At 46.6% G+C, this 18,350-nt stretch overlaps 1 protein-coding gene and 1 long non-coding RNA gene across 2 annotated transcripts in view; one reads left to right on the top strand and one right to left on the bottom strand.

Annotated features, from left to right (window-relative positions):
* LOC106150173 overlaps positions 1-18,350 on the bottom strand; it is a 91,585-nt gene that overhangs the window by 27,760 nt on the left and 45,475 nt on the right. The window lies entirely within an intron of this gene.
* On the top strand, positions 1,650-17,428 carry Pirt (phosphoinositide-interacting regulator of transient receptor potential channels). The gene is made up of 2 exons (XM_005399356.2): positions 1,650-1,798; positions 13,538-17,428. The coding sequence occupies exon 2, from the start codon at positions 13,678-13,680 to the stop codon at positions 14,089-14,091; it is 414 nt and encodes a 137-aa protein (XP_005399413.1). The 5' UTR covers positions 1,650-1,798; positions 13,538-13,677; the 3' UTR covers positions 14,092-17,428.

An 18,350-nucleotide genomic window follows, 5' to 3' on the forward strand; every position in this document is an offset into this window, starting at 1 on the left:
CTCATTCAGTCCTTACAGAACTCTATGTCATAGAATTTATTAAAGCTCAGAGAAATAATTTGTACATGGCTAATATATAGACAGCAATATACCTCACAAACTTCCCTTATAGGGTTGTGCAGGCAATAAGTGAATTATTATACAGATAAAGTGCTTAGAATGGTGCCTGACATAGAGGAAGTGATCAATAAGATCTTACTGATGGCCAGTAGTATACTACGCTGCCACACCCTGCAGAGGGTGGGAGAAAGCAAAATGTCTGAATTTTGAGAAAGCAATGTTCTGATCATATGCATTGCAAAATAAGGCACTCCTTTGAACTCAAGACCTTTGGCTTAATAAACTGATCTGAGCATAGAGTCAGAGGAACCTACAGAAGACGGAGTAACATCTCCAGGAGCTCTCAAAACAAGTTGTCTGAGGCACTCAAGGTTATGCGATCCTCCTCATCTGTATTTGAACAGTGATACTCATCTTTCACAGAGGACAGAGGTGCCTGTCCAGCTTGATCCTCTCTCAGCAGCCCCAGGGACTGGCTTGCCTTCAAAGCTCCCTGCTTCTCCAGCCATTACTTGCACAATTTCTGCAGAGCCTTTCCAGTCTGAGAATTTCTTGTTCATTGCACAGGTCAAAAAAAAACAGAAAAATCAAGATGCCAAAGCAGAAGAATCACACCTACTTGACTTTCAGCTTCCGGAACACACTTCAGGGAGAGCCTTGTCACAGACCACAGAAGAAATCCAAAGTACCGTTACCAGTAGCATGGACCTTTGTGCATCCCTCTGCCCTGAAGAGCAAGGGCACCTCACATTCACAAGTTAACACAAAAGAGGGCACAGCTAGTCTGACTATCAGAATCATAGACACTGCTGTTGACCTCAGCACATCCACCATCATGTGGAGAACTGGCAACCCAGCAGCTCACTCCCAACTTTCCCAAGCACGGTCCAACAAAGGTATGCAAAGTGGAAATCTTTTCTCCTGCACTTGCAGTGATTTCCATCCTTCCCATCACTGTCATAGCAGGCATTGCATTTAAAGCAATAGGGACACAACTGGGAAAGCCATGGAAAATAAAACGTGCTGCTTGGCCCCAGCTCAGAGATGTCTGGGCCTAAGGGTGAGGGTGGTTTCATGGTGGGCTCTGGCATTTTGTATACAGGGTGCCCACCACAAGCCCTGGGATGTTCCCAGCGGTGCTGCTGCCATCTTGGAACTAAGGCCATTCCCTAAGTCGGCTTCTGCCCTCTGCAACATCCCAGCAAATAGAGCTCCCAGGTCCCATAGTCAAATCTGCACTGACCACAGCTGGCAGAGCATCTGTGTCAGTTGCAAGCTGTAATCCACCATCACCACCACACATCTGTCTCCTGCGGCCCCAAACGCCAGGTCTTCTGATTTCTGAGGCTGGGTCCAGAGGAGCCACCTTGTCCCGGCTCTCCCAACTGAATGCACTCCTCCACCAAAGCTCAAAGACAGGCTGCAGAGAAGCTTCATGAATTTTTCACAAGATTCATCTAATAGTGGCTGAGCAGAGCTGAGAAAGCCCCAGTCAAGTGCCTGTGCCAGCAGCTTGCAAAGAGTTAACCCATTAGGCCACATCCTGGTGAGCTCATCCCGGCCGGAGCCTGCTTGCTTGGTTGCTGGGATCTGCAGCACAGCGACTTCTGGATGTAGCCAGGGTGGCTTTCCCCTGCTGGGATGAAGGACTTGGGCTGAAACAAGGCACTGGCTTCCTCGATGTATGAACACCACGCAAGTCCCAGGACCCCACTCCACCCCTGGGATACTAAGGACAGTAAGTAAAGAGGGGAACATTCCCCTCTGTCCTTCCTGCCCTCTCCCTGGAGGAAAGAGCTGGTTTTAATTTTGCTTTGGAGTGTGTTGAGTCTTTGAACTGGAGTTGGAAAGTAAATGTGAATGATCTGGGGTTGGGGCGCATAAGCTCAGCTGCCAGGAGGCTGGCAGGGCGGAGGGGACTGTTCCCTTGCCTGCTAAGGGTCGGGGGTCAGTGGTGGACAAGGAGAAGTGCATGGGGTGTCCGTAGCTGTGCACTGAGATGAAGAGAATATGTGTACTGAGGGCTGATTCACCCAGTGTACACAACTAGGCCTTCCACCCTCACAGACCAGGGGCAGACACGGTGAGCGGGAATCCCCTGCCTGAACCTACATGGAGGCAGAGAGGAAAGGCCAGACAGTGCCAAGCAAGGCCACCTGCTTTCAGCTGCTCTCAGATGCAGCCTGTCTTCCTGGGCATCCCATATCCGCTCGCAGCAGCTTCACACCAATCCCTCCTCCCTGCAGGTGTGTCCAGTGCCCCAAGCAGGTGCCAGGAAAACAAGGTGGAGCACAGCGGCTGGGGCGGTCTCCATCTCAGGAAGAGAAAACAGGGCACGCACATGAAAACATAGACAAACCCATACTTGGTCAGGCCGATGTGGGCTGTAGGGACCCCGTCTTTGAGTAAAGCTAGACATGAACACACTCAGAGCTGTGTCTCCAGAACTGCTTTTCTCCCCTGTTGGTCAGGTGCTGGCGGTGTGTCCTGAAGAGGGGAGCGGCACCCTCCAGACTGACTATGACCTTAGGGACAGCTCCCTTCCTAGAAGTGCTGTGAGCGGGGGACAGATGGGAGGCCCTGGCCATGTTGACAGAGCGTAGATTCCAAAGCTGTCTGGCCTCTACTTTACCAGCCAAGGCACAGGCCCTACTCACCTTATCAGAGGAGGAGCTATCACCAGCTCACATCCTGGTAAGGGGAGGGGAGGACAGTGCCGCAAAAGAAGGTGAAGACCCTCGGGGTGGCCACTGATGAGCTGGAGCTGGGTGGGGCAGGTGGAGACCCCATGGGTGAAGAGAAGACCCTCTTCTTATCACTACCCCGGCTCCTGCTCAGGAGTAAGCAATGCCCTCCCACCACCTCCATCCTGCAGCCGGCCCCTCCCTCTCTCCACCGCTGTGCTGGCTGCTCTGCTTCCCCACTTTGAGGTCACCTGTGCCCTGTCCTCTGCCTGGTAACTCCCAGAATAGCCCAACTCCTATCAGAATTCTTGGTGGAGAGGGGCCAGGGGGAGAAACAAGAAGAGCCAGATAATTGCAGGCCCAAGTGCGTCCATCCAGCTTGTCCCTCTATGGTATCACGGTTGTTAGAGGCGTCACAGGACGTCCAATCCAATCTGAATTTCTAAGAAATAAAGAATTCAGCTTTTGGCGTATGTATGCCCCATGCTGTGTTGGAACATTCTTATACTTAAAAAAGCTTCTGTTGTTTATTCGAAACTCAAATTCAACCAGACATCTTGTAATTATATTTGCTAAATCTGGCAACACCGCCTAACGCTGACCATGTTTCAGCACACTCAAAGGACAGCCTTGGGAAGGGCTGAGGAGTTAGCTCTAAAGCAGAGATGAGTAGCTAGAGGGGAGGTAGGATGTTAGTGAAGGAAGACAAAGAGGCAGGGCTTCACCCCAGAGACAGTGTGAGCCATTATATAAAAGACTGGGATTTGGGGTCACGCAGCTCTGGGCCTCAGTTTCCTTATCTGTACTATGGGAATATTACTGATAGTACTGACCTCATAGCACCATGCGGACTCAAAACGATGCTCCACTAAAGAAGCAGCACATACCAGGGCACCTTATGCTTTCCTAGCGGGATGATGACAGCGGTGGCTTTGTGGCCACTCTGTCCAAGGGCTCTTCACTCCTCCCCCATCCACAGTCCCAGGCTTGCCATCCCTTCACCCACAGCAGCTGCCACTGAAGTTCTGTTTACTGTCTACATCCCAGTTGGAATTTCCTCTTTTCTCAATTTGAAATGAAAATCCAAATTTCCTCCAAGGAGGAGCAGGATAGACTTGGATCTGGACTCTGGAGCCAGACAAGCTCAAAACTCAAATTCCAATCTTGTCTCTCTGTTTACTGGTGCATGACCTTGAGGAAATTATTTAAACTTCTCTGAGCCTCAGTTTCCTCATCTAAAAAATGGGCCAACAGTTGCACCTTCTTCAGTGATTGTCAGGAGGAGTCAGTGAGACAGTGCAGATGAAGTGCTTAGCTGGCTCCCAGCACCCAGGGAAAGCTGGGTAAGTGGCAGTTACACTGTGTGACATTGCATCTGCTTTGGAGAGGCAACAGCCTCGGAGTCCTCAGAGACTGTGAAAACTTTGGCCCACAGAAGATAACCAGTCTTGATGGAGTAAGCAGTGACTCAGAGGCCAAGAAAGAGCAGGGAGCAAAGTGTGTGCACCTTTCCCAGTATGGCGGCATCTTGTGCCCCTCCCCCACCATACCAGAGCTGTCCTTCCTACCTTGCTCTACGACCAGAGGGGATTGCTTACAACAATCAGATGGGAAGATGCCGGAAGGGTGACCCCGCACTACAGTGTCAGCCGGGTTCTAACCCTCTGTAGCCCGAACCCAAACCTGGAAAGGAAGCAAATTCTGAGTAAACTGCTTTGCAAGCTACCTGCAAATCCCTCTCTCTCTTCTACCCAACATAATTTCTGTATTTAATCAGGCATATAACAACTGTTCACGGAGGCCTGAGCCTCAAGCAAAGTGCTGGGTGACTGCTGGGGCCACAGGAAGCTGAAGGAAATCCAGCCCCAGCCCTTGAAGGACTCTGTGGGGTGGAGGCAGAAAGGGTTTCCAGAATTCTAAGTCCAGACACATATCCGGTCATCTTCAGGGGCAACCGGAAGGCACAGTTCCACCCACCCAGGAAATCCCCCACGTCTTCTGGTTTGTTCCTGCTCACCTCGACCTCTGGGTCCAAGCTTTACAACCGTAATTACTACTTAGCTGGTTCTAGAACACCATATAATATATAGTCTTTTATATCTGATTTCTTTCCAACATGCCTGTGAATTTCATTTATGCTCTTGTTTATATCAAAGATTAGTTCTTTTTTGCTTAGTCAAATTCTGATGTGTGAATATACACCCACTTCTTTCCTTTCTTCTATTGGTGGATATTTGGATTCAACTTCTTGCCTAGTATAAATAAAATTCCTATGACTATTTTAAATGCATTTTTATTAGTATATATTCTGAGATATATATGTATGTTCATTGTAGGGTGTTGGTACATATACGTATCACATCTTGACCGTTTTTACTGTGGCTTCTTCTTTCCCTCTTATCTCCCCTCGTGCCCACACCCCGTCCCCTTTCCACAGACTCTACCTTTCTATTTTCTGTTATTTTTTAGTTTGTTCTTTCAATTGCCTATACTTTGGCTTTCTCAAATAAGAGTAACCATGCCATATTTAACCTTCTGTTTCCTATTTATTTCACTTAGCATTATGGTCCAAAAGCACATCCAATTTCCTATAAATGCCTCAAATTTACCCTTCAGTATGGCTGAGTTGTACTGTATTGTGTATATACACTACATTCTTTATTCAGCAGTGGATGGGCAGATGGACTGCTCCCAAGATTTAACTATTTCGAGTTGTGTTCTATGAATATTCGTAAGTCTTTTTGTGGAGATTTGTTTTCACTTCTATTGGACAAATAAATATTGAGGAATAGAATTCCTCCATCAAAGGATAGGTGTATGGTTAACTTTATAAGAAGTTACCAACTTTCATGCTTACAGAGCTCTGGTTGGTCCACATTCTCACCCAAATGGTGTATTGTGGGATTTTAAATGTTTAGCCATTCTAGGAAGTCTGTGGCGATATCTCCTTGTGAGTTTAATCTCTATTGTCCTGCCAAATATCAACATCAAGCAGTTTTTCATGGGCTTCTTATTCATTTGTGATCTGGTAGTGAGCTATTTAAATATTTTACCTATCCTTTAAATAGACTTCTTGCCTTATTCATTAACTGTAGTGAAAGATACATATTGTATGAATATTTTCTCCCATCAAGACATTGCATTTGATTTCCTTCCCAATATCTTTTAATGAGCAGACATTTTATATTTCAATAAAATCTAATTTATTGATATTCTCTGTCCTAAGAAATCTTTGCCTGCTTCCAGGTTACAAAAATTTCCCCTATTATTTCTCCAAAAGCTTTATAGTTTTAACTTTCTCATTCCACTTAGGTCTATGATTCATCTCTGATTAATTTTTGTTGATGGTGTGAAGTGGAGTCAAGTTTCATTTTTTTTTTCCCCATGTGACTATCGAGTTGTTCCAGTGCCATTAGCTGAAATGCCAGCCTTTTCCCTGCTGAATTCTTTTGATGCATGTGTTGAAAATCAATTGTCCTCTGTTTTTTCCACCTTCCTCCCTTCCTTTTTCTTGCTTGGTGTCTCTAACCTGACCACATAAGAATAAACTCTTCCTTCAACTACTTGGGGCCCAAGTTACAAAGACAAGTCTCATCACTACAGGATTCTGAGTGTCTAGGGTGAAACCCCAAATCCTCTCACATTCAAACCAAGTCCAAGAGTTATGAATCCCCTTCACCCAGATTCTGCCGCTGAAGCAAATCCTACTGCACACTCCTAGGGGAACCAGCATTCCTTGAGATTTCAATTTATCTAAGACAGAGGAGGCTTGGATGCCTCAAAAACATGCCTGAGAGATCTTCCACCTACCAGGGGGCTGCTGATATTTATTCCCTTAGAAATCAACACTTCCACCTTTTCTTATAATCATGACATTGCTGACTAATGCCAAGACATGAGCACCTCTGACGGTGTGTTCTTTCAGACCACACATGTATCCTTATTACCCTGAATGCAGCTCCCCTTCGACCTGGACCTTACTTTTGAGACTACAACATTAAGATTGCAAAAAACAGGGACTATCAAAAAGGGTACAAGTACTCCCCTTTATTCTATGTAAAATTCAAAGCTTCTGCCCTCTACCTGGAGGAAAGAAAATTTACTTATTCAAATAAGTCAGAGCCCCAGAACAGGTGGAAAGCACCTTCTACCTGCAGCCACACCTCTCTGGTTCTACACCTGGAAGGAGGCTTGTTGACCCCTTTTGTTGACTTTTTATAAGACCGACTCTGAAAGTTGATGTGAAAGCCAATAACAGCCCTCTTACCTTCCAGATTTAGCAAAGAGCAGCCATCTGCTTAAATTTGAGTTTCAGAAAAACAGTAAACATTTTTATACTATATGTGATCCACACAATATTTGGAATAAACTTACTGGTACTAAAGAGGTACCTGTATTTGTTATTAATATCAAACACAAAAATTATCTCAGTTCCTTTATTTTATCTGGCCACACTGTCCCTCTTCCATCTATCAATAGACCCTAATTTTTCCCCCAAGGGCTTTATACTTGGGCTCGAAGTCTTCCTTTCAATCACACTCTGCTGTCCCATCTCTCTGCTTAATAAACATCCAATCTGTGTACATCTTTCTATCTCCATCATTGCAGCAGCACACCAGGCATCCTGTCTGCCTCCTGAACTATGACACCAGCCTCCAAATTGTTCTCTCTGCTTTGCAGTCTTTATCCTGTAGCTGCAGCGATTTACCTACTATGAAAATGAGTCCACATCACCCCTCTCACCCAAACCCTTCACTGTTTTCCATTGTCACTTTTTACCCTGGTTCCTAAGACCTTAGGTCAGAAGTACACTTTTTCTGTATAATCCCCAATAATGAGTATTTTACATTTTGCTGTTGGACCTCCTAAAATTATATTGCAAAGGCAGCAATGGATAATACATAAATGAATGAGCTTAGCTTGCCCTAAAAAATGTTTATGTGTGACACAAAATTTTAAATTTCATGTCACTTTAATATTATCTCTTTTACAAAAAAAAGTTTTGAGATAGGGTCTTGTAATGTAGTTCAGGCCACTCTTGAATTTACTATGTAGCCCAGGCTGGCCTTGAACTGGCAGAGATTCTCCTGCCTCAGCCTCCTGAGTGCTGGGAATATAGGTGTGCATCACCATGCCCGGCTCTTTACAAAACATTATTCTATTCTTATTTGAACACTTTTAGAAGAATATCCTCTGCTTGCAGGTAGTCCAGAAGCACGGAGTGAGTCATAGGAGTCCAACCCTTGGTCTCTATGCTTTAATTCCTTTCTCAATTTCCATCCTCACTTTTCAACACTCCCTCCCTCACCACTCAGCAAGTGCTCTAACCTATGCAAAAGCACGCTCCTTACAAGGCCCTAGACAAGGCACACTTCGCAAAGTCCTTCAGCCTGGAAGCCTCTCCTCTAACCAACCTTTGTACAGCTCCTACTGTGTCTTGCTCTCCAACAAGTTCTGCTTCAGGAGCTCTGCTGAGGGTCCCCCAGACTGGGCTTGTGACTCCCACGGTGCCTCCACAGTGCTCCACGCTTAGCCCTATGAGTCACTGCTAACATGAAGAGCACCTGTTACCTGCTCTGCCTTTCCCCATGAGTCTGAAAGCCCCAAACATCTGCCATTGTGTCCCCCTCACTTTGGCCAATCCAATGACCAGCTCTGTGCTTGGCAATAAAGGACATAAATAAATATTTGCTATTGTCAAAACAAAATAGAGGCTTTTAAATGTCTTCATCACAAAAGCAGTAATATTGAAGCTGATGGAAATGCTGGCTACCCTGATTTGATTAGGCACCAGTGGGGAACTGATTCTTGTAAATACTGAAGGTGCAGAGCTCTGACTATACACCTGGATCAAAGCACCATGCTGTAGGCCATGCACCTCTTATCTGTCAATCAAAACATGTTTCTAATGTCTTCAGTTAAATAAGCAAATTAAAACAGTAAAGCAATGGAAGAAGCCACTGAAACAGAAGGTAGACACCACCTTGCTTCCTCCACCCCTTTCAGAAGTGCACCCCAACTCATCTTCTTGCACTAAAGTGGCTGCAGTTTGTTCACTCTGAAGGACAAGAGCCAGCTGGGTAAAGCCATGCTGGCTGGAGGACGGGAATTACAGATCTCTGGGGATCGAGCTATTTGTGAAAGAGGAAGAACAGAAAGGGATTATAGTTTATGCTAAAACTGAGACTCACCCAATTTGTGTTCAAATTTGTGACCAAATTCCCCTGGTTACCTCAAATGTCTTCATACAATTGCTTTGATCCAATCAGAATCCAAAGAAAGGAACACATTGCATTTAGCTATAGCTTTTAGTTTTCTTGACTTAAGCATTTTATGGACACTGAATGCTCACCCAGAAAGTCACGCCACAGTGTACTGCTTCACTCCTACACACCTGTGGAACCAGCTGCCAGGTCGGGGACTAGAATGTTGGCAGCACCCTGAGTCCACACTGTACCCTGCACTCACCCAAGGCAGCCGCTATCCTGACCTCTCCTAGCATAGACTGCTTTGCATGTTTTAAATTGTGTAAATGGAATCATATGACGTGTATTCTTTTTGTGTCTGGCTCATTTGTGAGATTCCTGAGTGGAGTTTATTCTCGCTGCTATGTATAGTTCCAGATCAGGCATTTTTCATGGTGCCAGCCTGTATCTTGCCTGTCCCTGGTTCTTTATCTAAATGAATCCCCACCCGCCAAACCAGCTCCCTGACCTATGACCTACATGACCTATGACCTATGACCTATGACCTACATCAGCCTATGGGGATGGGGGCTGGGAGGACAGTTTGAGCCCTTCTCAAACTGCTGCCCTGAAGGCCAGCTCCCATTCAAATCCTGGTTAGTTCAGGAGGCTCAGATCCTCCAGCCCTTCACAAGCCTGGCCTCTCTTGGGTCCTCTCCTCTGGAGACCTTAAAAGGAAGCTGGGTGCATGCATTTTATCAAGGACTGCCATAAAACAATTACCACAAATTTAGTAACTCAAAATATCAGAAGCTTATCCTCAAACATTTCTTACAAGCTGGAAGTGCAAAGCCAAGGTGTCAGGTGCGTTGGTTTCCTCTGGAGGTTCAGAGGGAGAATCCAGTCCACGCCCGTCTCCCAGATTTGCTGGCAACTTTTTGGGTAGCGTTGCTTCAGCCTCTGCGTCCGCTTCATCTAGTCCTTCCCTCCGGGGCTGACTGCCCCTTTCCATAGTGAGACTGGCAGTTATTGGTCTTAGGACCCACCCTGGCCAAGGGTGATCTCACCACAAGAGCCTTGTCTTTTTTTTAAAGCAGAGAATTGTATTTGTGTACTTTTAAAAATTTAATGGTATTTCTTTATTATTTTCCCCTTTTTATTAGTGTATGTTTGCAATACATAATAAACACTTTCATCATGGAGGAGTGGTCCCTATTCATATCCCATCTTGCTCCTTTTTATTTCTCCTTCCCCTTACTCCCTCCCATCCCCCATCCCTAGATCCCCTTCCCATCTCCATTCGGTCCCTCTTTCCCCTCCTCCACCTTTCATTTTCAAGAACCTTATCTTAATTCTACCTACAATGACCTTTGTTCCCAGGAAGGTCACATTCTGAAGTTCTGGCTAGACACATCTCTTAGAGAGCATCGATATACCACAGTGGGTGAAGGATGCCCTGAGATGCACGTACCAAACCCCGGTAACCTAACCGAAGTGTAAAAAGTGGTTCTAACTGGACTGGCTCCCAGGTGTCACCTCTTCCCCTCACCGAGCCACAGCATTGGGGCTGGGTCCTGTGGGCACCTGCTAAGTGCCAGGCTGTGAGCCAGGTGCTGTGGGCTGGGACAAGGGAAACCCAGCCTCTACCCTGAGGCAGTTTGCCTACCAAGAGGGAAGAAAAGGCTGTGAAGGAGCAGTGGTTCTCCACGCGGGTGATTTTGCCCCCAGGGGATATTTGGTAATATATGGTGACTTTTTTCTTAACTATTATGGGTGGGGTGTGTTTGGCTTCGAGAAGGTAGAAGCCAGGGATGTTGCTACCTATCTGCCTACACAAACATCCTACAATTCTTCAGGCAATTAATTATCCACTCCAAAATACCGACAGTGCCTCTGCCTTTAGCACACACTCACACACACCAGAGTCTTACTGACACTCTCAGAACCCAGGCGCCCATGGCCCCAGTGGAGACCCTACAGCCAGTGGACACTTCCTGTTTTGGAGGCTGGAGGCTGCTCACACTCAGAGGGCCAGGGCCACTGACAGAGCAAGCCTTTCCCACCTAGCCCGGCTCTCTTCTCGGGCCCAGCTAAGAATTGTTCATCCCCACTCCTCCACAATGTCTTCCTGGGTCTTTACTGCCACGTGCTAGACACAGCAGCCCAGGAATAGAGACCCTGCTGAAGATGACCTAGCTTCCTCACTTGATAGTGAGTTGCAATAAGGAACTCCAGGCTTCCTAACACACTCTGTGATCCCTTCCCACTACCCGTGCTCACAAGAGAGACTGCTTTTTATATGACAACATAATTTATGCAAATATACCCCTGGAAAAAAAGGCAGCAAAGTTTTACAAAAACTTTTGGTAGCAGAGAGCCACCTATTCTCTCTTTAGATGAGTGTATCTGAATGTGAATGTCTAACTTCTGGAAGCACTGGTTATCTGTAACTGCTCATTACAGACTGGAGCATTTTGCTATGGGGATGGTGGGAAATGAACACAGGGGTCAGGACTGAGTGGCCAAGGGTGCAGTGGGGAAAGTTGAAAAGATTAAGTTGAAACTAAAATCATAAGAAGTGTTGAAGACACTTCAATAAGTGTTGAAGTAAGTGCCTTGGTTAGGAGGGAGGGGCAGGTGTCATCAAGGGCTGGGGTTCGCCAGTTCCATGCATCCTCACCTTCTTTACCCTAATTTCTCTTTTTGCTCTGGAGCTAGTAACTTGGTTTCCAAAAATGCAACCCCCTCTATATTTGAGTCTGACTCCAGCCCTGTAGCCAGGAGCGGGGAGGGGGATTTATTCTGAATGTGTAAACTAGCTCTCCTTCCTTAATAAACTTGGCTGTGGAAAGAAATCTCTAGAATCTCACTCCCAGATAGGCATATCTCTAAATGGTGATGTGAGTGGGGCCTGGGATTATTGCAAAGGAGGCAGGGGGCTCCTGCAAGGGGAAATGTAGCTTGCACAGGTGGGGCGGGTCCTAAGTGTGTCCTAAGTGACCAGTGCAAAGGAGAGGAAGTGAGTGAAGTTGTTCATTCACTTACTCATTCAAAGATACGCAGAATCTCATGGGTGTGAAGCACTGTGCTAGACACCTGACAACAGATCAGATATCAGTCAAAGAAGTGACTTGGGGAAAACCTCTGGGCAGGGATCTGGACCTTCTCGGTCTTTCCTTCCTCCCAAACAAAACCTGTCTCCAGCAATGTACCTAATACAGTCATCCACATCTTATTACCTTGTATGCATAGGCAGTGCACTTGAACTTGTATTTCTAATTATCAAATAAAGGGTTTAACCTCATGTTAAAAGAGTTCAAGAAGGCACAGGTTTGGTAGAGAAGTTTTGGGGAGACAAGTGGTGCCTCTAAGCAGCTATGAATTGCTCCACACAGATGACCGTTGATATCCCCTGAGACAAGGGAGCCCCAGCGACTGAGAGTTGGGTAGAGAGCTCTAGATGGGAAATTGGAAGAGGCAGCAGCTGAGCTAGATTCCATTCCTTTACAGGACTATGAATGGTGTATTAGTCTATTTTCCATTGCTATCACTGGAAGGTGTCCTGTGTCTACAAAGCCCTCAAAATCCCAGGCTGCACTAAACAATGTTCCCAGCTGCCACACAGCCTGGAGTTCCAAGTGCAAAGGAAAATTCATGTTCTGACAGTTCCTTATCCTGTGCTCTTAAACAAGATCTTCACCTCTTTGGGCCCTAGATTTCTGTCCGTAAAACTGGGCTAAAGCCCTAGATTTCTGTCTGTGAAACTTCACAACTTGATAGAGTTTAATGCAGTGCCTGGCAAACACACACACACATGCACACGCACTTATGTATAAAATATCACGCCTCCAAGAGGGAAGTGATATCATTTATGGAAGACTTACAATATGCTAGTCATCTTGACCTAATGCATCGCATGTCTAAACTTTAACTCTTTCAAAGCCCCTGTGAGCAAAGCAGCATTATCAGTGTCCTCTTTTTATATATAAGAAAAAGAAGGCACAGAGAGGAGAAGTAAGTCCCTCGGGATCACATAATTCATTTAAAGACCTAGTCAGTGACAGTTACGAGGTAATTGTGTGCTAATAATTTTCAAGTTTTGGTTCTATATCACTGAGGTTGAGCCGGTGTTTCATTCATCATTTTGCCTTTCTTGAGCATTTTGGTTCCTCCAGTTGCTTGAGTGTCATTCCGTACAATTTGGCTAAATACAAATTTCCTTATCTTCTAAATACTTTCCTGAATACTTGTTTTGGTTTGCTTGACAGTCTTTGCAAACCTATCTTTTGGACACGTACAGTGTTTTGACATTGATATTTTCATGACACATAAGGGCTTCAAATTTATAATAAAGCTAGAATTCATTTCCAGTGAATACATTCAGGAAAAACATACAGTACATCGAGCATGAGCTTGAGTCTGAAAATGAAATGTCACTCAATAAACTGTAGCTGTTACTTCCTTTTAAAATGGCACTACTACTCCTTGGTTTAAATAAGAAAATCGGTTGATTAGAATGACATAATATTTAAGTCTTATGAGAAAAAGCAACTCTATCGGCTTGGATGATGTGTTACTTATGTGGGTTTTATCTGGTTTTCCTTTTAGCTTCAGCACAGAAACCCTGTATTACCCTCCACTGAGAGCTAGGCCGGAGGCAGATGCTGAATACACAAAGGGCACAAAGATTCCTTCTGGCCTCACCCTTGATTCTGTCACCAGTGCTAGGCGCCTGATCCTGAACATCCATGACGATGGAGGAGCTCCCTAAAGTCCTAGAAGTCGATGAGAAGTCCCCAGAATCCAAAGACCTGCTGCCCAGCCAGACTGCCAGCTCCCTCTGCATCAGCTCCAGAAGTGAGTCCGTCTGGACCACCACCCCCAGAAGCAACTGGGAGATCTATCGCAAGCCCATCGTCATCATGTCTGTGGGCACTGCCATCCTGCTCTTTGGTGTGGTCATTACCTGCTTGGCCTATCTCCTACAAATGAGTAAAAAGACCATTGATGCCCTCAAAATGACAGGGCCTGCTTTTCTGTCCTTGGGATTGATGACCCTGGTGTGTGGGCTGGTGTGGGTGCCCATCATCAAAAAGAAGCACAAGCAGAGGCAAAAGTCGAATTTCTTTCAAAGCCTCAAGTTCTTCCTCCTGAATCGCTGATAGCAGCTTGGCCAGAAGAAGGAGACATGATGACCAATATCCGACATCCCCACCTTCCCCGTGTGGTGCCAGAAAACCAAGTGCAGGCAAACTCTCATCTTACCCCGTGCAACCTGGGAATGTTGCTGACTGAATCTTGCAGTTTCTGTTCCACTGAGGAGTCCCTTAGATCCTCTTGTTGCTCTCATCCTGTGCTCCTGTGTCTAGTCATCACTCATGGAACTCTCAGCCTAGTGCAGTGCATGCTGCGAAACTCCTCCAGAGTGAACAATGCTCCAAGAACCTCATGTTTATACATCTGGGTGTCTGAAATGAGTTCCACATTTACATCCTTCTGAAACCAAAACTGACCAATAGAGGTTCTTTACAGAGGAGAAGGAAGGCTGTGCTCTGATCCCAATGGGTTGGACAACCCTAGCCCCCGTAGCCAGTGAGATATTGGCTTACATTTCAAGACACCAGAGAATCACAAGTATCAAAATTTACAAGTATCAAACATTCCAAAAACTGAACAATGAAGAGAGGTTGGGAGAGCACTCTCCAATGTGGCACATCTCCCTGGACATGGCCTTGGGAGTCTGGTGGCTAAAGAAGCTTCATTTCAGAGTCTGTGTTACTCACAGCATAGGCAATGGGGTAGGCTAGGGGTGGGGTATCATGCTTTCCCTTTGACCTGCAAACCTCCTCTTCACTGGCTGCTTTTTCCTTGGCAATTAGAGAAGCATAAATGCATGTTGTCTTAACTTCCTCCTTCCGTCTCCCCTCTACCACTACCCCTGTATCTAGAACAGCAAGCTGGAAAGCTGCAAAGGGATTCTGTGTGAGTATTCTCTCTTCGTTTCCATCAACGCCCAAACTTAAAAGGTCAAACCCTACATTCTGTGGTTTATAAGTTTCCAATGAACGGATTCATTTTTAAAATTCCAACCTCTGTTATCCCTGCCCTTGCCCACCAAACCAACAAATCTGAGGAAGGGCCCTGCTCTTGGCTGGGTCCTGGGGGAAGAGCAGGCCAGACACAGTCCCTTTTCTCATGGCAACTGGAAAATCCTGGGCTGAGTTATTGTGGGGGTTGTGGGAACACAGATGTCCAACTCAAACTTGAAAGGGATGGAGAGTTTCTGGGCAGCTGTGTCATCCAAACTGAGTACAAAAGGAAAGGTAAGAGTTAGCAAAGAGGGGAAAGGGAATATACCAGAAACAGCAGGAACAGCCTTGCATACACAGAAGCTCAGGGGAAAGAGAGGACATGATAAAATTAGGAATTGTCGTGACCTCTTCCCTGAACTCCAAGATGTTCTATTTCATCCCCTCTTGCCCTGCTTCACACCAGTGGCTCTACGTGCCTCATGCAGCTTTTCCTGGGGCACTCTGTGGCTTTCCATGGAGGCTGAGGTGGGGACTCCTAAAGGTCCACCAAGTAGAATATCCATGAGGTCAGTGCTCCCAAAACTTCCCCTAACAACCAAAAGTGTGTTATGTGAGAGAGATTCCTGGGAGAGAGATTCCTGCCTTTGACTTCTCAGCCTTTCCAGGCCTCCCCCCTCACCCTGGCAACCTCTCTCCAACAGGCCTCCAGGAACCTCCATCCCTCAGAACAGTTCCATATGCAGAGTCAGAATCCACCCTTGTTTGCTGCATTGTGAGAAGTTACTTAGAGATAATACCTGTTTCCTGGAGATACCCCTTGCCTCCCTACCTAAGAAACCAGGGCCTAGAGTACCCATGGCCTCTCAGGCCCACCTAAGATGACCGTGTCCATCCTTGAGAGTCATGTCAGTGTAGCAGGTACTCCCCAGCCTCCCAGTCCCCTACACATGGGCACATCAGGATCAGTCTTAGGGTTGCTGCAAGTGCTGCATCACCAATCAAGCTCTGGTGACTCAAGCAGCAGGGCTTGCGGATCATTTCCCTTTCTTCTGAGGTGAGTACAGACTGAAGATCAGCCCTTTAATACTATGCTCACAACTCCTTAAGTGGGAGCACACACCATAGGCTCCCAGCTAGCATACCGGAACTCACACCCCCTACTCTTCTTCTCATCCATCTGAAAGCTGTAGTCTGGGCACAGGTGTGGATGGAGGACCTTGGCGGATGTTGCTATCAGGTGTGTCTTAATAGGAGAAAATTTGGAGACACCCACAACTCTAGAAGATGTCCAAGTTTTGGAATCCTGTTGCAGTCTCCAAAAGTACCTGCCCCTATTCCCTTTTCCTCAAGTTAGGTTCTAAGCAGAGAAAAAGGAGGAAAAGCTTACAAGGAAAGATCCCCAAGCATCATTCCCACAGGATCCCTCACAGGAGTGTGGGCCCTGGAACATGACAGGATCACCCCGAGACAAGACACAGCAGAGACTTTTGCCAACGCCGATTGCCCCATAAAAGCCTAAGAACTGGCCTAATCCCTAAGTGCAGGAAGATTGGCTGCCGCAGTTCTGCAGCAAAGTGGCCCCTGCAATGACCCCAACAGTCCCCATGGATCAGAGGACAGGACCAGAATCTCCATCTTCAGCTCCCTGGGTTGTAGTGCCTGTCCCACTCCCCACAGGTACTGTTTTGGAAAATTTAAACCCATCTGAACCTTAAAGGAATCTATGTCATATGGAGTTGTGTTCTATTTAACAATGTCCGCTCTGTTTTCATTCTGTTCCAAACTATCAACTAGTTCTCCTCTCCTCTAATGTGCCCCACCATGTTGCTATATTCCTTTCTCCCAGAATGCTGCCTGCATGTTTTCTGGAGACCAGCCTCTGACTCTTTGACAAGCCCAATTTTGCAACCAAACAAGGGACACAGAAAAAAAAAACTTCCAAAAATGAATCACTGGTGTAGGCAAGGCAGGCAGCTGCTCCAGATTCAGCTTACTGATGTCTCAGATCCCGGAGAGAAGCTCCCAGTGCAAATCTAAGTAAAGAATTCTCCATCAGGGCCTTACCTTTGTCCCTCAGCCCAGAGCCTAGCGCTTGTGCTCTGAGCACCTGCAGGGTTACCCGGCTCCTGTTGGAAGTCTTCTCCTGTGCAGACTCACACACAGCCTCTATCCATCAGCCAGCCAGAACCTGCACAAGGCTCCCCAAGTCCCAGAAGACTTTCTGTGTGTGCAGGACTGTGCTTGCTTCCCCCATGGCCTGCAGGTGCTGATAGAGGGACCCAGGCCACCTCCCAGTACAGGTCTCCTGCTGCAAGGAGAAGGAAGTTTCACCAAAGGTCACACCTCCTTCTGCTCTGCAAGGTCTTCTGGCAAAACCACTGAAACAGTTGCAAAGAGGGAGAGAGAGGCACTTGCCAGTGGCCCCTCAGGTAATCACATAAACTAAGTTGGGCTCATCTTCAATAAACGAAAAACTGTGTAAACCATGGTCTTTCTCTTGTGGGGCTGTGGGGGAAGACCTGAGCAGGAGGAGGGAAATGTGGTTCTGTCCTGGCAACAGCCGTGTCCCAGGATCTTCCCCTTTTCTGACCCCCTCTGCAAATGTGGCCTCTGGACTCATTCCTTCAGAAGGCGTAGCCCTGTTAGCCTGGCATATCAGTTCCCTGGGCACCTGCCCTGTGCCAGACATCAGCACTGGGGCTGCAGTGATGCAGGTGTGAACCCTTATCTCAGAAAGCAGCCAGCCTGGTCCCCAGAGCAGAAAGATGAAGAAAGCATCGGTGTGATACGGTCTCATCCCGACAGAGGGAAGCAGAAATTCTCAGAGAATGGCACCCAAGCCATTCTGGCCCCAACCTGCCTCTCTGGTCATCTGGAGTAGCGGCTGGGCTTTCACACCAGGGCCGAGGTGCAGGAAAAGGGAGCAGACCAATGGTTAGAGGCAGGTGGCCAGTCTGTCAAAAACAACACCCCTCAGACTATTGTCACTCTCCTGTTTCTCAGTCTTGCTTTTCATCCTTTCTCTGTAATCTTTTCATCATAGTCTTTCTTCAGCGGTCCTGGAGAGGTGCCTCATTGGAGGTGTGTGCTGGGGAGGTTGCCAGTGGTTCCCCTACACTGTTCTGGGACATGGCCATGAAAGAAATAGCAGTGCCTTCTCCAGAAATGTTGGTCTCAATGAAGATTCTTCCTTAAACACTTCCCTGCATGGTTTCTTTCACACAGTGGCCTCATCTCTTCTCTGTGTGGTGATGGGCCCCCAAAACCATCCCCAAGTAGTTAATATCTACCAACCACTATGTTAGCTTCCCAATGTGGTAGAAAAAAAAAATCAACATCAATTAAGTAGCTTAAAGGTACACACATTTATTATCTTACTGATCTGGAGG

The sequence above is a fragment of the Chinchilla lanigera genome, unplaced genomic scaffold, assembly GCF_000276665.1.
Source record: "Chinchilla lanigera isolate Chin_1 unplaced genomic scaffold, ChiLan1.0 scaffold00066, whole genome shotgun sequence".
Taxonomy (NCBI): Eukaryota; Metazoa; Chordata; class Mammalia; order Rodentia; family Chinchillidae; genus Chinchilla; species Chinchilla lanigera.

Bases quoted from the DNA above. Each gene is read 5' to 3' on its own strand.
- Pirt (XM_005399356.2), top strand. From the start codon at position 13,678: ATGACGATGGAGGAGCTCCCTAAAGTCCTAGAAGTCGATGAGAAGTCC.